This window comes from Thalassophryne amazonica, chromosome 20 (assembly GCF_902500255.1).
Source record: "Thalassophryne amazonica chromosome 20, fThaAma1.1, whole genome shotgun sequence".
Lineage (NCBI taxonomy): Eukaryota > Metazoa > Chordata > Actinopteri > Batrachoidiformes > Batrachoididae > Thalassophryne > Thalassophryne amazonica.
The window spans coordinates 24,999,539-25,025,512 of record NC_047122.1 but is presented as its reverse complement, the minus strand read 5'-3'; the positions used below and the strand labels follow the sequence as shown (position 1 = coordinate 25,025,512).

The 25,974-nt window shown below is 44.2% G+C and overlaps 1 protein-coding gene across 4 annotated transcripts in view; it reads right to left on the bottom strand.

Moving 5' to 3' along the window:
• Nucleotides 1–25,974, bottom strand: part of LOC117501603 (glutamate receptor ionotropic, kainate 5-like) — a 382,609-nt gene that overhangs the window by 49,918 nt on the left and 306,717 nt on the right. For all 4 annotated transcript variants that reach the window (XM_034160521.1, XM_034160520.1, XM_034160519.1 and 1 more), the window contains one exon: nt 9,473–9,586. In XM_034160521.1, the coding sequence (XP_034016412.1) occupies nt 9,473–9,586 (114 nt within the window). The remainder of the gene's footprint in view (nt 1–9,472; nt 9,587–25,974) is intronic.

Below are 25,974 nucleotides of genomic sequence, written 5' to 3'. Positions count from 1 at the left end.
TCCTTGTCTTTCCTCCATGTTGATAACCATTTGTAAAATTCAGGCGGCTTTTGGTGGCTTTCAGTTGAGTGAGTATCTGAGAAATTGTTTAACAGCAGGGCATGTTCCAACTTGTCCTTAAGGCTTCGCACGTCTTTCATTAAAAAAATCTCCTTTAACAGTGGAATGTCCGGATAAACTGCTGATTCCAACCTCTTCTGAAAGTTCTCTGTTCTCTCATGACGTCCTGGGTCAAGAGAGGCTTAAATTTGGAGGTTTTCAGCTTGAAACAGGATGACCACGTCGCCTCGGAGCGCTGCGCGACGTCCCGCTCCGTGGGAAGTCCTTACAGCGATAGAAACAATCCAAAATCTCTCATCAGCCGTTAAAATTTTCACCGAAAACCAGCTGAATTTCTCGAATGGTGTCCACTCGGATGTACCTCACAGTTTTTGAAAAAATTTTGATGAAGCACAGCGCCAGTCTCTCAGCAACTTCTCAGACAATGAAAATCCGACGAGGGGGCTGGACCACTCCTCCCACAAGGCGTGCTCACAGGCAAATGACGTCACCGACAGGCGTGGAAAAACTCTCGTATGCCCACAAGGGTTCAAGCTTGGCTGATGTAATCACACGTGATTCAAATCCATATGGTTTTTTTAAAAAATAATAAGATACTTTTCTAATAGACCTCATAAAATATAAAAATGTTATTAATGTGGATGCAGGAGTCAACAGCGGCAACAATTAATCAGATTAGCATCTTTAATCAGAATGTGATTCAGATTCTGAAACATGACAAAAATATGTCAAAAATAGACTGAATAATAAATAGACTAAAGACAGATTAAAATGGGTTATGTTGTGTGGGCCGCTGAAGAGGAGGTACTGCTGGCCCACCACCACCAGATGGCGCCCTGCTTGGAGTGCGGGCTTCAAGCACGAGAGGGTGCCGAAACTAGTGGAGTGACAGCTGTCACATCATCAACACCAGCTGTCACTCATCTACGTCAACCTCCATAAAAGCCGGACTGCAACTCCACCTCCCCGCCGAGAAATCAGCTACCATTCAGGTAATTTTCTCTGCTGACTTAAAACATTGAGTAATAATCTGAACTTCTTTGCAGCTGTTTTCCTGTGGTGTTTTCCTTATCTGTGGGATTGGCGTTTGGTGTGATCAGCGACGGCTTCGCTTCACACCCCAACCAGATAAGTGATTAGACAGGAGCTGCATGAGTGTGTGATTGGAGGTGGAGGTGCTCCCTCCCAAAAGAACACAGACTGTGGGATTACTGAGTGTGCGAACTCACACTCATCAATACTGTTTCTGTTCTCTGCCAGCAGTACCGGGTCTGACTGCTGAAGACAGTGGCCACCTGGGGCGCAGGGCTTGGCGGCTCCGGTGTTCTTCAGATCCGTTGGTGGTGGAAGCTGTGTGGGATCCGGCTCTTCTCTCGCCAGACGTCTTCTATCTTTGAGCCTGCCCACACGTCACCTTGTGTATAATTGACAATCCACAATATTGTTATTGTCTGTACTTCATTGTGCGATTCACAACATTAAATTGTTACTTTTTGGCTTATCCATTGTCCGTTCATTAACGCCCCCTGTTGTGGGTCCATGTCACAACACCTTCCCAACAGGTTAATTAGTTTTGTTTTGTGTAATCCTGCTTATCCTGAATCCTGAATCCTGAAACAAAACCCAACATCTTCTTGCTGTGAGGAAAGAGAGCTAGCTATGGCAACATGTTGTTGTTGTTATTATTATTATTATTATTATTATTATTATTAATAATAATAACAACAACAATAACAATCGTATTAATCACAGATGTAAATCTATCAATATAATGGAGAAATCTGAAGTTTTAGGTCTATAGTTCAAACCATATTGAAACAACATCCCATAGGATTTTGTTTTAGTTTTTTCTTAGTTTTTGGACAATTGGGTTTCGGCCAAGTTTGAGGTTTTACTGCAGGTCCTGTGTTGCATGTGGGAAGCTGGTATTTGCTACCTTGGGTTAACTTTTCCCATAGATTCAGAAAATGCAGTCATTTTGCTGCTATCTTCACTAGTTTTGATACAATAGAGGCCTCAAAATAGCCGAAAACCAATCATCACAAATATTTTCCCATCTTTTAAGCATCACTGCTCTAGAAATTTGCAAGATGGTAAGATATTTGGCACAATTATAATGTCAATAAGTTTTTATATATACATATGTTAAGCAGAAATGCTACAAATGAAATTTACCAAAAAAGTGACCATTTTCAAAGGCATTGTTGACCATGTTGACAGTAATTCAGCTTTTTCATATTTGTACTACATAATGTCACAGATGTCAGTATGTTGTGGTATGATGGTTTTGGTGCTAAGCTTAGTTTTTTTAATTATGAATTTTATGCATGCACACCTGTGCACTAATCATGGTGTCTAATCAGCATCTTGATTTGGCACACCTGTGAGGTGGGATGGATTATCTCAGCAAAGGAGAAGTGCTCACTATCACAGATTTAGACTGGTTTATGAACAATATTTGAGGGAAATGGTGATATTGTGTATGTGGAAAAAGTTTTAGATCTTTGAGTTCATCTCATACAAAATGGGAGCAAAACCAAAAGTGTTGCGTTTATATTTTTGTTGAGTGTATATATATAACTATATATAGTTATTCAGTTAATTTTGTGATTCTCTGATTGGCTCTGACATGTCTCTCTCTACCAAAGTAGCCATCATAAAGTCATAATTCCAATTGTCTGACCCTGCTTTGGAAAATAATTGTGTAAGTCCAGCTATATATCAATAGGTCATTCTTTGATTTGTTCTGACATGTCTGTCTCTTTCCTAAAATAGCCATCATAACTTGATCATGATGACATAATTAAAATTTGTCTGGACCTGCTTTGGACAATTATTGCACATGGTCAACCATGACCTTGAAAATGGTAAATTTTTGGTCAAATTTCAAAAGACGACACAGAACAATGTCATTTGTAGCATTTCTGTTTAAAATGTGTATATAAAAGTGGGATTTTCTTATAAAAAAACAAATTGACATTGTAATTTTGCCAAATATCAACTCTCCATCTTCCACATTTCTAGAGCAGTGATGCTTGTAAAATGGGAAAATATTTGCGATTATTGGTTTTCAGCCCTTTTGAGGCCTCTATTGTGCCAAAACTAGTGAAGATCACAGCAAAATGACTGCATTTTCTAATTCTATCAGAAAAGTTAGCCCTAGGCAGCAAATACCAGCTTCCCACACGCAACACAGGACATGCAGTAAAAGCTCAAACATGGCCGAAATGACCCCGGTTTTATCAGACAGTTGTCTAATCACAACTTGACTTTTGGCTTTTGCAAATGCCTTTTTTTTTTTTTTACAAATTAAAAAAAAAAGTCATATTTTACAAAAGCACATTTATATGTATACACCAACACACACCTCACATTAGTGTGTTGGTTTTTACATAGAATGAATGAGTCAACCAGTCAGTGTTAACGGAGGCACATTTTACCCATAATCCCTTTGGCATCTGTCTGTGTTTGTTACAAAATTTCAGATTTAATCATTATTTAAGATTAAAATATATATGTTATATTTTAACTTTGTACAAATAACAGTTGATTAGCTGTTATCAAAGCTAAGTTTTTGGTTAGCTGTGCCCACCACTGGTCAGATTAATCACCAGAATTATCAACAGAATACTCGATTATTAAAATAATAGATTACTCCAGCCCAAATTAATTGGCTAACATGTTTGCATTCTAAATAAATGCGATGATTAAATTGATTTTCCTTCTTGTTACATGAAGTAGGAGCACCAAGTTTCAAAATACATGCAATGTAATAAATCCTTCTTCTTCTTGATGCATTTTTGGACAAACGTGACTTATACTCCTGTGTGACATATCGCTGCACACTGCATTAATGTATACTGCATTTAATGCATACTGCATTAAATTTGATTTCTCATTGACCATCCCTGAAACATTCTAGCTAAAAGTAATTAAAAATTTTGTAAATTGAAATTTGGACTTCTAAAAGAAATTAGTGAATGAATCATTTCTACATTTTAAATGGTGCCATTTTGTTGCTAGCAGCTATTTCCTAGAAGTGTTAGCACCAGTAGCGTTATTTACTGTCAGGCATGTTCCTGAAATGACACATTTCTGTTTTTTATTGTTATTAAATGAGAAAGGGAATTATTTTCATGGCATTTTTATGGCGCAGAACTGTTTGATATGCTAGCGCTGCACATGATGGATTAGCTGCCGTGTTTGCGGTTTATTCAGTCGGTTCTCGGGAACAAGCAGGACTCCGGCAGAAGATGAAGAGCAGCATGCGGATGGTGTTTTCTATTCCAGTCAGGGAAGCAGAGTCACCAATCTTCCCTCACAGGCACAAAAACTCATTTTTCACAAAGCGGCTGGTGTCACTTCCTCCCTGAGGTGAATCATTCTCTCTGCTGTCCCCCAAAAACCAGCCAGAGAGAAGAAACATGGTCTCTGCGATTGCAGCGGCATTTCTTCACCGTCTCTCTTCTCCCATTTCCTGTTGCCTCACCCTAAACACACAGTTGGACTTTGTGATCGGAACCTCCAGGTGACTTTTGTTCCCTCCAGAAACAAACCCCTGCTGTCCAATTTGTCACAAAGAAAATGTCACTTTGATCCTGAGTGCATTCTGCCTAAAGAAATACGAAATAAATGGTTATTTTTTTAAAGTAAAGAACTATGTAGGACCTCAACAAGTACAACAGGCAGGGTGATGGCATTCACGCCTCTTTCACGATTACAGTGATGCTGGACATTTTAGTCATGTTCTGCAAGGATCAGGTGAGAGGATCAGCACAGCATGGAGGTTGATGTTATTTTCTGTTGTGCGCCCTTATTTTTGTACAGTTTTCTACCTTGTGCTTCAGCAGAAAGTGCACAAAAACACTTTTATAACCCTATTCTTATTGCTGAATGTTCTCCTGCTACACAAACCAATCCAGAGGAGCTGGGTTTTGGGTTTCTGGTTCTAAATGATCACTTATGTATTTGGAACACATTTTTCTATTTCTGTGGACAGACAGGACCCTGCTGATCCACTCAATAAACAGTGAGATTTCTGACACCAAAAAGGGAGGAAGGGGAAAAAGCCCATCAACTTGCTGCAGGCTTCACCTCAGGGAGCTTTGGTGACCACTGCACGCAATTCTGTAAATGCACCACAAATTCTTTCTGACATCTCAGCTTCTTCGAAACCACAGCACTGTACACCTGGCACACTTTAAAGGGAAGGACAGGTGCCACTCTGACTGGGTCCTGTTTGGACTAAAACATACCCATGCCAAAAAACACAGGTGTATACTTCCTAAACTTCTCTATCACCCCTTCTCATCTCAAAGTATTTGTAGTTATGCACCGCAAGGCGGGGCATATAGCATCCGGGTTGTCCGTCCGTCCATCTGGCCATCCTTCCGTCTGTTCATCTGTTCCTCTGTCCATCTGTCCGGCCGCAATTCGTTCGCCACAAAGTAGCTCGGCACCTATTGCTCGCAGAAACTTCATATTTGGTGGGAACATGCTTTGGAGGAGTACTTTGCATGGGTTCAAAGGCCGGTGACCTTGACCTACTTTTCAAGGTCACCAGTGGTCACAACTGTCAAATCCTTCGCCGCAAAGTACAGTGAGGAAAATAAGTATTTGAACACCCTGCGATTTTGCAAGTTCTCCCACTTAGAAATCATGGAGGGGTCTGAAATTTTCATCTTAGGTGCATGTCCACTGTGAGAGACATAATCTAAAAAAAAAAAAAAAAATAATCCGGAAATCGCATTGTATGATTTTTAAAATAATTTATTTGTATGTTACTGCTGCAAATAAGTATTTGAACACCTACCAACCAGCAAGAATTCTGTCTCTCACAGACCTATTAATTTTTCTTTAAGAAGCCCTCTTATTCTGCACTCTTTACCTGTATTAATTGCACCTGTTTGAACTTGTTACCTGTGTAAAAGACACCTGTTCACACTCTCAATCAATCACACTCCAGCCTGTCCACCATAGCAAGACCAAAGAGCTGTCTAAGGACACCAGGGACAAAACTGTAGACCTGCACAAGGCTGGGATGGACTACAGGACAACAGGCAAGCAGCTTGGTAGAAGACAACAACAGGTATGATTATTTATTAGAAAGTGGAAGAAACACAAGATGACTGTCAATCTCCCTCGGTCTGGGATTCCATGCAAGATCTCACTTGGTGGGGTAAGGAGGATTCTGAGAAAGCTCAGAACTACACAGGAGGACCTGGTCAATGACCTGAAGAGAGCTGGGACCACAGTCAGAAAGATTACATTAGTAACACATGATGCTGTCATGTTTTAAAATCCTGCAGGGCAGCAAGGTCCCCCTGCTCAAGCCAGCACATGTCCTGGCCCGTTTGAAGTTCACCAGTGACTATCTGGATGATCCAGAGGAGGCATGGGAGAAGGTCATGTGGTCAGATGAGACCAAAATAGAGCTTTTTGGAATCAACTCCACTTACCATGTTGAGAGGATGAGAACAACCCCAAGAAAACCATCCCAACCGTGAAGCATGGGGGTGGAAACATCATACTCTGGGGGTGCTCTTCTGCAAAGGGGACAGGACGACTGCACCGTATTGAAGGGAGGATGGATGGGGTCATATATTGCTAGATTTTGGCAAAAAACCTCCTTCCCTCAGTAAGAGCATTGAAGATGGGTCATGGCTGGGTCTTCCAGTATAACAATGACCCCAAACACACAGCCAGGGCAAGTAAGGAGGGGCTCCGTAAGAAGCATTTCAAGGTCCTGGAGTGGCCTGGCCAGTCTCCAGACCTGAACTCAATAGAAAATCTTTGGAGGGAGCTGAAACTCCAAACCTGAAAGATCTAGAGAAGATCTGTATGGAGGAATGGACCAAAATCCCTGCTGCAGTGTGTGCAAACCTGGTGAAAAACTACAGGAAACGTTTGACCTCTGTAATTGCAAACAAAGGCTACTGTACCAGATATTAACATTGATTTTTACAGGTGTTCAAATACTTATTTTCAGCAGTAACATACAAATAAAATATTAAAAAATCATACATTGTGATTTCCGGATTTTTTTTTTTTAGATTATGTCTCTCACAGTGGACATGCATCTAAGATGAAAATTTCAGACCCCTCCATGATTTCTAAGTGGGAGAACTTGCAAAATCGCAGGGTGTTCAAATATTTATTCTCTTCACTGTAGCTCGGCACCTATTGCTCGCAGAAACTTCATATTTGGTGGGTATTTGCCTTTGAGGAGTACTTCGCATGGGTTTGAAGGCCGGGCCTTGACCTACTTTCGAAGGTCACCAATGGTCACAACTGTCGAATCCTTCGCCACAACATTGCTCGGCACCCATTGCTCGCTAAAACTTCATATTTGGTGGGTACATGCTTTGGAGGAGTACTTCACATGGGTTCAAAGGTCAGTGACCTTGACCTACTTTTGAAGGTCACCAATGGTCACAACTGTCCAACACTTCGCCACACCGTAGCTTGGCACCTATTGCCCGCAGAAACTTCATATTTGGTGGGTACATGCCTTGGAGGAGTACTTCACATGGGTTTGAAGGGTGGTGACCTTGACCTACTTTTCAAGATCACCAGTGGTCACAACTGTCAAATCCTTCGCCTGAAATTTGTTCACCGCCATGTGCCTCGGCACCTATTTCTCGCAGAAACTTCATATTTGGTGGGTACATGCCTTGGAGGAGTACTTCACATGGGTTTTAAGTCCAGTGACCTTGATCTACTTTTAATTATTACCAAGAGTTGCATTTGTTCAAAGTCTACTGACTTTTTATGGTCACTGTTGGCCACATCCTCCAAATAAATATAATGTCAATCTCCAGTTTTTCCACTGTGTATCCCAGTTTACATCAAACACATGAGGGTTCAACCAAATACCTACCCCACACATGTACATATTACTGCGCTTTACATGGAAAATAGTACTGCACGCGGGGCATTTCGTGACGAATGTCTCTAGTTTTCTGTCTGTAATTAAAAAATCTGTGGTTTTTGGCCAAACTCTGATGCCACAATGACTAAAACAGTCCTATTGGCTCCAGTATCTGACTAATCACTGCTGATTAGCACTGCAAGGAAATCAAAAATGTGGCTCATCTGAGGGAGGGAACAAAAGATGTCAGTCAGATGTCATCAGCTCAGGTCTTTCCAGTGTAAACACACAAAAAACCTTCTTAGATCATGCACTAGCCCTTTAGCATGGCACTAAATCGACAGTGGAAAAACACCAGGGGTCTCGTACAAAGGCTGCATACACACAAAAATTGGTGTACGTCGGTTTCCACGCTAACGTTCAGATGTATCAAAAGTGAAATGACTGTGGAAATGTGTGGTGCCCCACGTCAAGGTCATGGCTGTTGTATGCACATTTCTTCAGCTGTTGTTCCTCTGGCGACATGTAGAGGTGATGCTGTGAAACTGTTAATAATGTGAAAAGAAGTCGTCAGAGTGATGTGCACATCAGAGACGCACTTAGGAGCAACTAGCACACCCACGTGTTTGCAATTATATGGGTGGATATAAAAGCATGTGCAAATTGGTGAAGAAAATGACACTAACAGTGGCTACATTTGCATTGTTAGAGGACCTTGTAAATGATGCAATCTAATATGTGCAAGTATTCAGTTACTGTCATTTGAAAATGACAATAATTGGCTCATAAGCCGATTTCATTTACCAACTCCAGTGTTACTGGAGTTATGAGCAGAACTTAATACGGCGAGGAGCCAGGGTTTGTCTGTGCCCACACAGGTGGTCACCACGCTGGGGTTCCTGGCAACAGGGGCATTCTCGCGGGAGCTGGCCAGTTGGTCAGGAGTGTGACAGTCAACCTTGAGCCGAGCCACGCCAGCTGTGGGAACGTAATCATCCAAATGTTATCAAGGTACATCACATTCCCATAAAATGCTGTTGAACAACATTAAAGCACAATTTGCTGTGAGAGACCGTTTTCCTAATGTAATCGGAGCTATTAACTGCATGAGCTGACTTGATGAATTTGTTTTTGTTAATAGGAAACATTTTCATTCCATCAGTGTTCAAATCATTTGTGATGTGCAAATGCACTGGGTTGGGTTGGGACCAGAGGCTGGCACGGTGCATAATGGGTGACTGCTTGGTAAGTAAATTTTTTTTTGTGTAATTGTTCTGAATGAAAACCAGCACGGGCACATTTGTGCATTCAAAATATGTTTTTTGTCATTATTCATTTTTTGTTTGTTTCTTGGTGGTGAAAGTAGAGCTGCAGAGCTTCTTAACAAGCCGGTGATTATCTCCCTGTGTTCAGTAATCAACAGTGTGTAAAGCTGTGAATGTTACAAACTATCAGCCGCAGCGTGTACGCCATGTCTTCAGTCTTTGTGCATGAGACCCCTAGTCTGACATGTTGGAGTGAGACTAGGCAAAGTTATCTCACCAGGTGGACCCGGTACAGGATGCTGATCCCCAGAGTCATGAAGGGTTTGGAGAAGTCAATGACCTTCTCTCTTTCTGAGGTGATGGTGAAACCAGCGACGGCCAGGTCAGCTTTCTGCAGGAGAGAGAAGTGTGAAGGCGGACTGTGATTTCCAACTCTAACAGTAGGGAGGGGTGTTATTTCTAAAAATGTGGAAATCTATAAATGTTTGCATGGAATATGGAAATATACACGGAATAAACCATAGCAGGAAAATTTTGGGGTAATTTGGTTCCAAAAACCCATATGGACGGAATGTTTGAAAATTTCAAGTAACGCGTGCCGTATGTGTGCTGTTGACGTAGAAAACCACTCTGTTGCTTATAATTAGTTCATTGTGCCCATGTCATTCTTTACATGTGATGATTATACTCAACTGATGTTCCTGAAATAAAAACTACATAGATTTTGTTTGTTACTATTGATCATAACATATGTACTGAAATTAGGTTTTTTTGTCAATTACTCCTAAAAAACACCAGATAGGCTTATTGTTACTATAGAAATTGAATATAAACTTGGGATCAAGCAACATTTGGAGCCAAATTTGAAGTCTCTATGTGTAGGGGTTCTCAAGATATGACATTTTTGTCGATATTTTTGGCGATTTTTGAACCCGATATCTTCACTGGCTGCGTCCACATGGGTGTTTGGAACCAAATGACCCAAAATTTATCCTGCTATGGTTTATTCTGTGGATATTTCCATATTCCATGCAAACATTTATAGATTTTCAAATTTTTTGAAATAACACCCCTCCCTACTAACAGTTTTACTTTTTCACTGAAAAATAAATAAATAAATAAAACTCAAATCACACAAAACAGCATGATTCATTTCTCCACTGAGCACCTCAAGCAGCCAGTAAAAAGAAGGCCACAACTACGTGAGTCTTGAAGTAGCCATTAGGGGGCATCAAATGTCCACATTAGAATTTACCATGGATTTTGGATATTTTGCAGCTTGTCATTATCTGTGTGGTCCATTTAAAAAATGATTTAAGAACACAGTGTGGACACTGACATCATAGTGAATATAAATGGAATCCACTTAGCAGTTTGAGATCTAGCTTCAGACAGACAGACACACAGGAACCGCTTGCGCAGTGGCAGAATCACAAACAAATGTCCTCTGATTTTGTTGTATTTTTTAATCAAGTTATGTGTCTACATTTGTGAGTATTTGACAGATTTTATTTTTTGAAAGTGAAATTTCTCACAATAAGAAACAATAATTACTTTAAATCAATTAATAGTCTCTGGCCCCCTCCCCTCCCAGGGTAATGATGAGGCATTTAGCAGGCAGACATTGTTAAATAGTTGACTGGTGCAATTTTGTAGACAGCAAGGCTTTAGTTTTATTGATAACTGGCTTTCGTTTTGGGGCTGCCGTGGCTTGCTGATGCCGGACGGCCTTCATCCAACCGGGGAAGGTACTGCCATCTTGTGTGTGAACACAGATAGAGCTCTACAGGGAGGGTAATATTAGGCCTTTGCAGCAGGGCATGGAGCAGGTGATTAGAGACCCTGAAAGGCTTATGACGAATGTGGATGTGGGATCCATTAGCTTAGCGGGGAAATTAGTGCAGAAAATCCACTATGGTGATAGAGCAGTTTATGTGACAGGGCAATCCAGTCTCATGGCAAGTCGTGATTCAGCAGCATGAAATATACATTAATCTATTGGTTCGTGATATTGTGACGAAAAACGCCTAATTTTTGTCAGTGCAGCACAAATTCATTCTAATTCATTCCATGATGGCTGCATGAAATTAAAAGTGAAGTGGGGGGGGGGGGGGGTATGGTTAGGGTAGGGGGAAGGAGTAGGATTAGGTTATGGTTAAGGTTAAGGTTGGGGGTAGGAGTAGGGTTAGTAATAGTGAGTTAAAAACAACCCCGTCACTAAAAGTTGAGTCATTTAGTCATGGGAGCACAAAATGATCTTATTTATAAATCTAGGTTTAGCTTATTAGCTGTTGGGGGTTACAAATATGACTCGTTTGAGCATCTGATTCTCCGCTCTGCTCAGGATATTACACATTGCCAAGGTCAGAAGAATAAAAGTCAGCCGTATTACTTTGTCACTGTATATAGGCCTCCTGGCCCATATTCTGAATTCTTAGATGAATTTGGTGCGTTCATCTCTAACTTGTCAACTAGTGTAGATAACATTCTGATCATTGGTGACTTTAACATTCATATAAATAAGACTTCTGATCCCCTCTGCAAATCATTTATGGAAATGATTAGGATTATTGGGATTGGGATTCCGGCAATACATTCAGGATTCAATGCACATTAGTGGAAATACCCTGGATTTGGTTCTAGCATGTGGTATTGCTGTCACAGATATTGACATCATGCGTCTTGCATCAGTGGTTTCTGATCACTCATGTATTAGGTTTACAGTTTCACTGCCATGTTTAGCGGAATAACAACCTTATTTATCATTGCAGCAACACATCAACTCCTCAACTACAACTGAACTCAAAGCCAGACTGCCTGATATCTTAGCTTCATGTTTGGAAAATGCTCAATCAGTAGACAGTTTTGTGGACAGTTTAAACTCAACGCTCAAAACTACACTCGACATGATTGTGCCATCTATAGTAAAACCACACCCCCCAAAACACAGTCACCTTGGTTCAATGATTACTTGCATGACTGCAAGCATAACGCTAGAGGTCTAGAATGAAAATGGTGTAGTTCAAAATCAGAAGTATTCCACCTTGCGTGGCACAATGCTATCTTAGACTATAAGCATGCACTACTAGCTACAAAGCGAACCTATTACTCTGATTTGATCAACAAAAACAAGCATAACTCAAAGTTCTTGTTTGACACTAAGGTAAGTCGCTCTCCTTTTACAGCAAGATTTCTTGGATTACTTCGAGAAGAAAATAGATGACATTCGGTTAAACATATCCCAGCATGCCTTAACCCAGCCACTACACCCTGCTATTGAGGTGGGTGCTGTCACTGAGGTTTTACCTAGACTTACAGAATTTGATAGTATCTCACCAGACATGCTGACGAAACTCTACAAAAAGCACAACCTGCTTATGTGATCCGATACCAACAAAACTGTTTAAGGACCTGTGGCCCACTCTTGGACCGACTGTGCTGGAAATTATTAATCTCTCATTAGCCTCGGGATCTGTTCCTAAATGTTTCAAATCTGCAGTGATTAAACCATTACTTAAGAAATCTAAACTTGACTCTAGTGTATTGAAAAACTATAGGCTGATATCAAATCTATCATTCTGCTCTAAAATTCTGGAAAAGGTGGCTTCACAGCAGCTTGTGGACCACCTTAATGAGAAATATCTTTTAGAGCTACTGCAGTCTGCTTTTAGAAAATATCATTCCACAAAGACGGCTCTCACTGCTGAATGATCTTCTGCTTGCAATGGATTCGGATACCACTATGGTTCTGGTGCTGTTAGATCTTAGTGTTGCATTTGATACTGTGGATCACCATATTCTACTTGATAGGGTGGAGAATCATTTTAGGATTACTGGGAGTGCCCTTGCATAGTTGACACCATACCTGACCAGTTGTTCTCACTGTGTATGTACAATAACACTACCTCTAACCTTAGTGACATGAAATTTGGGGTTCCACAGGGGTATATCTTAGGCCCCCTGCTTTTCTCCCTTTATATAGCACCACCTGGGGCACATATTGTGGTGTTTTGGGATTACCTTTCATTGCTTTTTCATTTCATTTCATTTACTGTTGTAATCTCATCCACATAAAATCCTTAGAAGATTGCCTTGCATCAGTGAAAAGCTGGATGTCCAGCAATTTCCTACTTTTAAACCCTGACAAGACTGAAACAATGGTTGTTGGTCCAGTGAGACATCGGCATCAATTTGACCAGCTAATGCTTAGCCTAGGCTCATGTGTCATACATCACACTGACAAAGTGAGGAACCTTGGGGTATTTTTGATCCTATGTTGTCCTTTGGCCTCCACATTAGAGATATTGCGAGGAGTGCTTTCTTCTACCTGTGAAATATAGCAAAGATTTGTCCCACCCTGTCTGGCTGATGCTGAAACCCTGATTCATGCATTTGTTTCTTCCAGATTGGAGTACTGCAATGTTCTATTTTCTGGTTTACTGCAGTCCAGCATCAGTGGTCGCCAATTGGTTCAAAATGCTGCTGCCAGATTTTTGAGAGGAAGCAGAAACGTTGACCACATTACACCCATTTTGGCATCTCTTCACTGGCTTCCTGTCCCTGAGATCAGATTTTAAGGTTCTCCTACTAACCTATAAAATTATTCAAGGACTAGCTGTTGTGAAAGTGTAGTGACACGGACCCACAACAGGGGGCGCAAATGAACGGTCAATAGATGAGCCAAAAATTAACAATTTAATGTTGTGAAGGTGCACAACGAACATACAGACAATCTCAGAATATGACTACAGTCAATCCACAAAGGTGACGTGTGGGCAGGCTCGAGGATAGAAGACGTCTGTCCTGAGAAGAGCCGGAACCACAAGATTTCCGCCGCCACCGAACCTGGTGAATACTGGAGCTGCCAAGTCCCGAATTCCCAGGTGATCACCGTCCCCGACTGTCGGATCTGGTACTGCTGGCGAGAACAAAGACAGTCAAGTGTGGGTGTGTGTACACCCAGTAACAACAACGGTGGGAATGCCACCTCCACCTCTCACTCAATATGTTGCAGAGTACCGCAGTGATTCCTCAGGGGAAAAGAGTGCCGTCCTGCACTCACTCAGCCTCCACGGAAAGAGGGTCCGGTACTCCTGCAAACACTCACAATATACAGATATGTTGTAACACAAATGGCTGAGAATATTACCTCCAACGAAGTACGATATGTCGGCAACGAGGTGGAGTTGACGTCTGGTCTTTATGGAGTGAGATGATGTTGAGTAGATGGGTGACAGCTGTCAAGAGATAATGAGTGACAGCTGTCACCCCCGGCTGTGTCCGTGGCGGCAGCGCGCTCTCGTGCCTGAAGCCCGCACTTCAGGCAGGGCGCCCACTGGTGGTGGGCCAGCAGTACCTCCTCTTCTGGCGGCCCACACAACAGGACCCCCCCCTCAACGGGCGCCTCCTGGCGCCCGACCAGGCTTGTTCGGGTGACGGTGGTAGAAGTCGGCCAGGACGGCCGGATCCAGGATGAAGCTCCTCTTCACCCAGGAGCGTTCTTCGGGTCCATACCCCTCCCAGTCCACCAAGTACTGGAACCCCCGGCCCATCCGACGGACGTCCAGGAGCCGGCGCACCGTCCAAGCCGGCTCCCCGTCGATGATCCGAGCAGGAGGCGGCGCCGGTCTGGGAGCACAGAGGGGTGAGGTGTGGTGAGGTTTGATTCGTGACACGTGAAAAACCGGATGGATCCGCAGTGAAGCCGGGAGATGGAGCTTCACTGCGGCAGGACTGAGGACTTTGAGGATCTTGAATGGTCCGATATATATCTGTCCTGAAGTTTAGGGGAGTCCACCTGGAGGGGGATGTCCTTCGTGGAAAGCCACACCTCCTGCCCGGGCTGGTAAGCAGGGGCCGGGGATTGCCGGCGGTCTGCATGGGTCTTCGCCCTCGTCCGGGCCTTTAACAAGGCAGAACGGGCGGAGCGCCACACCCGACGGCACTTCCGCAGGTGGGCCTGGACCGAGGGCACACCGACCTCTCCCTCCACCACGGGAAACAACGGGGGCTGATACCCCAAACACACCTCAAATGGGGAGAGACCGGTGGCAGAGGACACCTGGCTGTTATGCGCATACTCGATCCAGGCTAGATGTTTACTCCAGGCCGTCAGGTGTGCGGACGTCACACAGCGTAGAGCTTGCTCCAATTCCTGATTGGCCCGTTCTGCCTGTCCATTGGTCTGCGGATGATACCCGGACGAGAGGCTCACAGTAGCCCCCAGTTCCCGGCAGAAGCTCCTCCAGACATGTGAGGAGAACTGGGGACCACGATCCGAGACGATGTCGGTGGGTATCCCATGCAGACGGACGACGTGGTGGACCAGGAGGTCTGCTGTCTCCTGGGCTGTTGGGAGCTTTGGGAGGGCCACGAAGTGGGCCGCCTTGGAGAATCGGTCCACTATCGTGAAGATGGTGGTGTTGCCCTGGGACGGCGGGAGGCCCATGACGAAATCCAGGCCGATATGGGACCAGGGGCGATGAGGCACAGGTAACGGCTGGAGAAGTCATTGGGACCTTTTATGGTCTGCCTTGCCCCTGGTACAGGTGGTGCAGGCCTGGATGTATTCCCGGACGTCGGCCTCCATAGACGCCCACCAGAAGCGCTGCCGGACAACTGCCACGGTCCTTCGCACCCCTGGATGACAGGAGCGCTTGGAACCGTGACAGAAGTCCAAGACTGCAGCTCTGGCCTCTGGTGGGACGTACAAGCGGTTCTTCGGACCTGTTCCTTGTTCCGGGCTCCGTGCCAGGGCCTCCCGGACGATCTTCTCCACGTCCCAGGTGAGGGTGGCCACGATAGTGGACTCAGGAAGGATGGGCTCCGGTGGATCCGACAGTGCAGTTTTGACCTCCTCTTTGTGTACCCGGTACAAGGCATCCGACCTCTGGTTCTTGGTCCTGGGGCGATAGGTGATCCGGAAGTCAAAACGCCCGAAGAACAGTGACCAGCGGGCTTGCCTGGGGTTCAGCCACTTGGCGGTCCTGATATACTCCAGGTTCTGATGGTCAGTGAAAACCGTGAACGGCACAGACGCTCCCTCCAACAGGTGTCTCCACTCCTCAAGAGCCTCTTTCACCGCAAGGAGTTCTCGATTGCCGACGTCATAGTTCCGTTCAGCCGGGGTCAACCTGCGTGAAAAGTAGGCACACGGGTGAAGAACCTTATCGGTCTCTCTGCTCTGGGATAGCATGGCTCCTATCCCTGAGTCAGAGGCGTCCACTTCAACCACGAACTGGCGGCTAGGGTCGGGCTGCACCAAAACTGGAGCAGTAGAGAACCGTCGTTTCAACTCCTTGAACGCGGCTTCGCACCGATCCGACCAGGTGAAGGGGACTTTTGGAGAGGTCAGGGCTGTCAGGGGGCTAACTACCTGACTGTAGCCCTTAATGAACCTCCTATAGAAATTAGCGAAGCCGAGGAACTGTTGCAGCTTCCTACGGCTTGTTGGTTGGGGCCAATCTCTCACCGCCGCAACCTTGGCCGGATCAGGGGCGACGGAGTTAGAGGAGATGATAAACCCCAGGAAGGACAAAGACGTGCGGTGAAACTCGCACTTCTCGCCCTTCACAAACAGTCGGTTCTCTAACAACCGCTGCAGGACCTGACGTACATGCTGGACATGGGTCTCAGGATCTGGAGAAAAGATGAGAATATCGTCCAGATATACGAAGACGAATCGGTGCAGGAAGTCCCGCAAGACGTCGTTAACCAAGGCTTGGAACGTCGCGGGGGCGTTGGTGAGGCCGAACGGCATGACCGGGTACTCAAAGTGACCTAACGGGGTGTTAAATGCCGTCTTCCATTCGTCTCCCTTCCGGATCCGAACCAGGTGATACGCATTTCTAAGATCCAGCTTAGTAAGATTTTGGCTCCATGCAGGGGGGTGAACACGGAATCCAACAATGGCAACGGGTATCGGTTGCGAACCGTAATCTCATTCAGCCCCCTGTAATCAATGCATGGACGGAGTCGGCCATCTTTCTTGCCCACAAAAAAGAAACCTGCCCCCATCGGGGAGGTGAAGTTCCGGATCAGCCCGGCAGCTAATGAGTCCCGGATGTAGGTCTCCATTGATTCGCGCTCAGGTCATGAGAGGTTGTACAGCCTGCTGGACGGGAACTCAGCGCCTGGAACCAAATCAATGGCACAATCGTACGGACGGTGCGGGGGAAGGGTGAGTGCCAGATCCTTGCTGAAGACGTCAGCAAGATCGTGGTACTCAACCGGCACTGCCGTCAGATTGGGAGGGACTTTGACCTCCTCCTTAGCCTGTAAACCAGGAGGAACCGAGGATCCTAAACACACCCGATGGCAGGTTTCGCTCCACTGAACCACCACCCCAGACGGCCAATCAATCCGGGGATTGTGCTTCAACATCCATGGGAAGCCCAAAATCACGCGGGAGGTAGAAGGAGTTACAAAAAACTCAATCTCCTCCCGATGGTTTCCAGACACCACCAGAGTTACTGGTTGTGTCTTGTGTGTGATTAAAGGGAGGAGGGTGCCATCTAGTGCCCGCACCTGCAATGGCGAAGGAAGCGCCACCAGAGGGAGCCCTACCTCCCTTGCCCATCTGCTGTCTAGCAAATTCCCTTCTGACCCCGTGTCCACCAGTGCTGGGGCTTGAAGGGTTAAATCCCTGCTCAGGATTGTAACTGGGAGTCGTGTGGCAATCTGTGTGTGTCCCACGTGAATGTTATGACCCCCCCTTAGCCCAGTCACTGAGGGCGGTTGTTGTAGTGGCCGTTTGGGGCAGTTTTTCTGTGTGTGCTCCTTTGAGCTGCAGAGAAAACACTCCCCGCGGACCAGCCTCCTCATTTTGGCCCTGTGCGTTTCCCTAACAATGTCAGCAGGGGGAGCTGTTGCCCCACGGAGCGCTGCGGCTGTGGAGCGTGGGGACGGCGGCCCCTTTTCGAACCCGGAAGGGAGAGGGGCGGCGCGTATCCGGCCACGTCCTTTGCCTCGCTCCCGACGGCGTTCCTCCAACCGATTGTCTATCTGTATAACGAGATCGATAAGCCCATCTAAATCCCGCGGTTCCTCCTTAGCTACCAGATGCCCCTTCAGGACCAATGACAGTCCGTTTATGAAGGTGGCGTGGAGCGCAACGTTATTCCAGCCGGACCTCGCAGCCGCGATGCGGAAGTCGACTGCATATTCGGCTGCGCATCGGCGTCCCTGTCGCATTGACAGCAGCATTGTTGAAGCGGTCTCTCCTCTGTTAGGGTGATCAAACACTGTTCTGAACTCCCCCACAAACCCAGTGTATGCTGATAACAACCGTGAGTTCTGTTCCCAGAGCGCTGTAGCCCAGGCGCGTGCCTTACCCCGAAGCAGAGCAATCACATAAGCTATTTTACTAGCATCTGACGCATACATGACAGGACGTTGTGCGAAGACGAGCGAACACTGCATGAGAAAGTCCGCGCACGTCTCCACACAACCTCTGTACGGCTCAGGAGGGCTTATGTATGCTTCAGGGGATGGTGGGAGGGGTTGTTGAACCACCACTGGAACGTTCATATCCTGCACAGGGTCAGCAGGAGGAGGAGCTGCAGCCCTGAGCGCTCGCCGCCACCTGCGCGGAGAGAGCCACCACCCTGCGGTTCAGGAGGATGTTTTGCTCGGTCATTTGATCCAATCGAGCCGTAAAGGCGGTGAGAATGTGCTGCAGCTCACCAATCACGCCTCCTGCAGACGCCTGCGCTCCCTGCTCTCCCATTGGTTGTTCAACAGCCGGGTGACGCCCCTCGGAGTCCATGACGCTGGCCGAGATATCCTGTTGTGAAAGTGTAGTGACACGGACCCACAACAGGGGGCGCAAATGAACGGTCAATAGATGAGCCAAAAATTAACAATTTAATGTTGTGAAGGTGCACAACGAACATACAGACAATCTCAGAATATGATTACAGTCAATCCACAAAGGTGACGTGTGGGCAGGCTCGAGGATAGAAGACGTCTGTCCTGAGAAGAGCCGGAACCACACGATTTCCGGCGCCACCGAACCTGGTGAATACTGGAGCCGCCAAGTCCCGAATTCCCAGGTGATCACCGTCCCCGACTGTCGGATCTGGTACTGCTGGCGAGAACAAAGACAGTCAAGTGTGGGTGTGTGTACACCCAGTAACAACAACGGTGGGAATGCCACCTCCACCTCTCACTCAATATGTTGCAGAGTACCGCAGTGATTCCTCAGGGGAAAAGAGTGCCGTCCTGCACTCACTCAGCCTCCATGGAAAGAGGAACCGGTACTCCTGCAAACACTCACAATATACAGATATGTTGTAACACAAATGGCTGAGAATATTACCTCCAACGAAGTACGATATCTCGGCAACGAGGTGGAGTTGACGTCTGGTCTTTATGGAGTGAGATGATGTTGAGTAGATGGGTGACAGCTGTCAAGAGATAATGAGTGACAGCTGTCACCCCCGGCTGTGTCCGTGGCGGCAGCGCCCTCTTGTGCCTGAAACCCGCACTTCAGGTAGGGCGCCCACTGGTGGTGGGCCAGCAGTACCTCCTCTTCTGGCGGCCCACACAACACTAGCCCCTCCCTACGTAGCTGACCTAATTAAACCCTACGCACCGGCCCGGGCTCTGCGTTCTCAGGGTGCAGGACTACTCTGTGTCCCTACTGTGAATAAAAAGTCTGTGTGTCGCAGAGTCTTCTCTTATTGTGCCCCTGTTCTGTGGAATAATCTCCCTGCATCAATAAAACAGTCAGATTCTGTAGAAACTTTCAAGTCCAGACATAAGAAGCACTTATTTGCCCTTTCTTATGGCTAGCATACTGGCATTGTATGGTACTATGCTTTCTACCCTTTTAAATTCATGTAATTAGTATAGAGAATGGGCCGTAGCCTCAACTTTAACTCAAATAAAGTGTGGGTCTTTTCGTGAAGCTTAGGGCTAGTGGCCGGCAATCACCTTATTATTTCTTCTGTTTTTCTTGTTGCTAAATGCTGATAAATTTTCTGTTTGTTGTCTTTCTGCCACTTGATTCTGTTATTTTCTCTTTGTTGCGGCCAGCATGGACTCCCAAAATCTCCCAAAATTTCCTTTATAATTGCCTGTATTGTCTATTGTGTCGGTAGCATGGCCCAAGCAGAGTGTCACCCCTTTGAGTCTGGTCTGCTTGAGGTTTCTTCCTCAAATCATCAGAGGGGGTTTTTCCTTACCACTGTTGCCTGTGTGCTTGGTCTAGGGGTTGGTAAAGGTAGACCTTACTTGTGTGAAGTGCCTTGAGGCAACTTTGTTGTGATTTTGCGCTATATAAATGAAAATAAATTGAAAAAAAAAAAGAAAATAAATAAATTGAAATAATATACTGGAATACACTTTTTTAATGAGTTCATCTCTCGAAAAACAGTATTTCCTAAGAACTGTAGCATTATTTTGCATGGGAACAAAGAAAAGTAAAAAACATGGCCTCATTGATGAAGGGGAATCATGAAAGAAAATAAAAGTTAAACTATCCAGAGAGATGTTGGAATTCTGTTCTACACACCTTAATGGCTCTCAGTTTATTTGGTAATGAGATGAGCATCCTCACGTAAATTACACTCAAATGTATCTAATTTGCATTTACACAATCAGATCTGTGGAAAACATAAAAGTGCTGAGATATTTTGTATGTATATAATGAAGACACTTTATTCAGACTTTATTACTGTCTCTGCAGAATCAACACATTTCTTTCCAGCTCTCTGCTGATGGCAAGAAACCACAAACTGGGATCCGTGCCAAGTCCAAATACTGATGTCAAAATTAAAACATGAAGTGTACCTGGTAATATCATTTGGATTTGAAAACCAATTTTAATCTACTTAAGTGGCTGCTTAAGTGAGGTAATGGCAACAACATATACATAGGTAGACAAAATTGTTGGTATCCTGTATTTTATGTACGCACTTTAATATATGGTCACAAATAAACACAAACAAAGCAATTTCATTTAATCAAAATATTTTTGATTAAACAATATTTTGAATTACTGTGTCCAGCATACATTTTATGTCAGGATTTTTTGTTTTACTTTATGAAAGCATTTTGTTTTGTTCTTGTTGCCAAATAACTTTGGACATTTTAAAAAGATATTATGAATAAACAAAATTGCTTTGTTTGCAATTATTTCTGAACATATATTCAAATGTCTTTATAAAATATTGAGGTACCAACAATTTTGTCCACGTGTGTATGTTTGGAGCTTAAAGTTGGCCTCCATCACAAAATCTAAAAATAAATGCAATTTCTCACCCTGTCTCTAAAGGTGAGTCCAGAAACCCAGTGAAGGAGCTCTTTCTTTTACTTGTGTCCACACTAGTAGTCTGAAGTTGGGGGGAGGGGTAAGGGGGTGTGTCACTAACCTTGACTTGTGCTTGTGTGTACCAAAAATTGTAGGAGGGTGGGCTTTTCTCTCTCTCTCTCTCTCTCTCTCTCTCTCTCTCTCTCTCTCTCTCTCTCTCTCTCTCTCTCTCTCTCTCTCTCTCTCTCTATTCAATTTCAATGAAGCTTCATTGACATGAGAAACATATGTTCACAATGTCAAAGCAATTGTTACATGGAGTAAATACAAATAAAAATTAAGAAGATATACATACAGTTAACAATATTCTACAGAAAAAAAAATGTGTAAACAGGAGATGTGGGATTGAAGTAATAGTAAAAAATTGGGCTTTCAGTGCTCTCTTTCTCTCTACCTGTCTCATTCTCTCTCTCTCTCTACCTGTCTCTGGCTCCCACTGATGTCCCTTTGTCTAGTTGAACTATTGCACTACACGTTTCTTATTTAATTTGTATTCCCTAAGAGTCTCACGGTACACAGAAGTCATGGTTTGGTCCACACCTCAGTTTAGACATCATGGTTTGGTATGAGTTTGGTTTTTGAAAATTCTTCAAATCTTTATACAGTAAATGGTAATCTGGGAGCAGCAGAGAAGTGCCATCAGACACTTTAGCACTTTTTTTTCATTAATCACTGGAGTGTCTAGCCAGTACATTCTGAGTGTTGGTCCCAAGCCCGAATAAATGAGAAGGGTAGAAGGAGGCAGGGAGTTAACTGTAAATTTTGTCAAATCTCAACTACATGCACAGGAAATTTTGCCGAGTAAAATTTACTCTGCTGGGATAACATTTGATCCCAGTTCAAATAGTGTAAATTATACTCTTTCACAGATCTAAATCAACTCAAAACAGTGTAAAATAAACTCTTATTGGAGTAAAACCACTTGCATTGAACAGATGGTGTCACAGACCGAACAGTCCTCCATCAGCCCTGCCTTCACTGTGCTTACGTCATCAGCCACGGTTCACTGATAATCATCTTGTTTCTGCTTAAAATTGCACCGCAGTCATCAACTATCTCAGGGACAGACATCTTGAGCTTTTGTACAACAATCCTGTCCGCATAAATTCAGGATTATTCCATAATAACAGATGGAAAAGTGATAAGAGCAGCGCAGCTGCACATGCTGTTGGCTGATGCGTTCACTGCGCATAAGACATTTCATTGTGTCACCATTTAAAGCCTCGATACTGCTTAAAACAGCCTCATTTCTGCTTAAAACTGACTTTAGAATGATTCAAGTTTTACTTTGTCATCTGATGGTTAATAATCACATTAATCCAACCACCAGTAGGCCTCTACTGGTGGTTGGCTGTCACTGCGGTATTGTATCACTTCCTGTTCCGGAGCACAGCGGTGTTTTTCTGTATCTGTTAGCTGTTTAATCTGCGCAGTTAGATTGATCTAGTTATCTAGATTACGATTTGTTTCCCAGTGTAATCTTTACGTGCCTTAACTAAAGCACTCCTTCTGCTGAATCACCTCTAAATTATTTACACATTATTCACTTTGCGTGTTTTTAGGAATCCGCTAGCTTAGCGTAGCTACTAGCTCTTAGCCGATTTAGCATGGCGGCTTCTCCTGTCTCTCCCGCACTTTTCTGCTCTGGGTGTGAAATGTTTAGTTATTCCTCGGCCTCCTTTAGCAGTAATGGTACTTGTAATAAGTGTAGCTTATTCGTAGCTTTGGAGGCCAGGCTGGGCGAATTGGAGACTCGGCTCCGCACCGTGGAAAATTCTACAGCTAGCCAGGCCCCTGTAGTCGGTGCGGACCAAGGTAGCTTAGCCGCCGTTAGTTCCCCCCTGGCAGATCCCAAGCAGCCGGGAAAGCAGGCTGACTGGGTGACTGTGAGGAGGAAGCGTAGCCCTAAACAGAAGCCCCGTGTACACCGCCAACCCGTTCACATTTCTAACCGTTTTTCCCCACTCGACGACACAACCCGCCGAGGATCAAACTCTGGTTATTGGCGACTCTGTTTTGAGAAATGTGAAGTTAGCGACACCAGCAACCATAGTCAATTGTCTTCCGGGGGCCAGAGCAGGCGACATTGAAGGAAATTTGAAACTGCTGGTTAAGGCTAAGCGTAAATTTGGTAAGATTGTAATTCACGTCGGCAGTAATGACACCCGGTTACGCCAATCGGAGGTCACTAAAATTAACATTAAATCGGTGTGTAACTTTGCAAAAACAATGTCGGACTCTGTAGTTTTCTCTGGGCCCCTCCCCAATCAGACCGGGAGTGACATGTTTAGCCGCATGTTCTCCTTGAATTGCTGGCTGTCTGAGTGGTGTCCAAAAATGAGGTGGGCTTCATAGATAATTGGCAAAGCTTCTGGGGAAAACCTGGTCTTGTTAGGAGAGACGGCATCCATCCCACTTTGGATGGAGCAGCTCTCATTTCTAGAAATCTGGCTAATTTTCTTAAATCCTCCAAACCGTGACTATCCAGGGTTGGGACCAGGAAGCAGAGTTGTAGTCTTACACACCTCTCTGCAGCTTCTCTCCCCCTGCCATCCCCTCATTACCCCATCCCCGTAGAGACGGTGCCTGCTCCCAGACTACCAATAACCAGCAAAAATCTATTTAAGCATAAAAATTCAAAAAGAAAAAATAATATAGCACCTTCAACTGCACCACAGACTAAAACAGTTAATTGTGGTCTATTAAACATTAGGTCTCTCTCTTCTAAGTCCCTGTTGGTAAATGATATAATAATTGATCAACATATTGATTTATTCTGCCTAACAGAAACCTGGTTACAGCAGGATGAATATGTTAGTTTAAATGAGTCAACAACCCGAGTCACACTAACTGTCAGAATGCTCGTAGCACGGGCCGTGGCGGTGGATTAGCAGCAATCTTCCATTCCAGCTTATTAATTAATCAAAAACCCAGACAGAGCTTTAATTCATTTGAAAGCTTGTCTCTTAGTCTTGTCCATCCAAATTGGAAGTCCCAAAAACCAGTTTTATTTGTTATTATCTATCGTCCACCTGGTCGTTACTGTGAGTTTCTCTGTGAATTTTCAGACCTTTTGTCTGACTTAGTGCTTAGCTCAGATAAGATAATTATAGTGGGCGATTTAACATCCACACAGATGCTGAGAATGACAGCCTCAACACTGCATTTAATCTATTATTAGACTCTATTGGCTTTGCTCAAAAAGTAAATGAGTCCACCCACCACTTTAATCATATCTTAGATCTTGTTCTGACTTATGGTATGGAAATAGAAGACTTAACAGTATTCCCTGAAAACTCCCTTCTGTCTGATCATTTTTTAATAACATTTACATTTACTCTGATGGACTACCCAGCAGTAGGGAATAAGTTTCATTACACTAGAAGTCTTTCAGAAAGCGCTGTAACTAGGTTTAAGGATATGATTCCTTCTTTATGTTCTCTAATGCCATATAACAACACAGTGCAGAGTAGCTACCTAAACTCTGTAAGGGAGATAGAGTATCTCGTCAATAGTTTTACATCCTCATTGAAGACAGCTTTGGATGCTGTAGCTCCTCTGAAAAAGAGAGCTTTAAATCAGAAGTGTCTGACTCCATGGTATAACTCTCAAACTCGTAGCTTAAAGCAGATAACCCGTAAGTTGGAGAGGAAATGGCGTCTCACTAATTTAGAAGATCTTCACTTAGCCTGGAAAAAGAGTCTGTTGCTCTATAAAAAAGCCCTCCGTAAAGCTAGGACATCTTTCTACTCATCACTAATTGAAGAAAATAAGAACAACCCCAGGTTTCTTTTCAGCACTGTAGCCAGGCTGACAAAGAGTCAGAGCTCTATTGAGCTGAGTATTCCATTAACTTTAACTAGTAATGAGTTCATGACTTTCTTTGCTAACAAAATTTTAACTATTAGAGAAAAAATTACTCATAACCATCCCAAAGACGTATCGTTATCTTTGGCTGCTTTCAGTGATGCCGGTATTTGGTTAGACTCTTTCTCTCCGATTGTTCTGTCTGAGTTATTTTCATTAGTTACTTCATCCAAACCATCAACATGTTTATTAGACCCCATTCCTACCAGGCTGCTCAAGGAAGCCCTACCATTATTTAATGCTTCGATCTTAAATATGATCAATCTATCTTTGTTAGTTGGCTATGTACCACAGGCTTTTAAGGTGGCAGTAATTAAACCATTACTTAAAAAGCCATCACTTGACCCAGCTATCTTAGCTAATTATAGGCCAATCTCCAACCTTCCTTTTCTCTCAAAAATTCTTGAAAGGGTAGTTGTAAAACAGCTAACTGATCATCTGCAGAGGAATGGTCTATTTGAAGAGTTTCAGTCAGGTTTTAGAATTCATCATAGTACAGAAACAGCATTAGTGAAGGTTACAAATGATCTTCTTATGGCCTCGGACAGTGGACTCATCTCTGTGCTTGTTCTGTTAGACCTCAGTGCTGCTTTTGATAC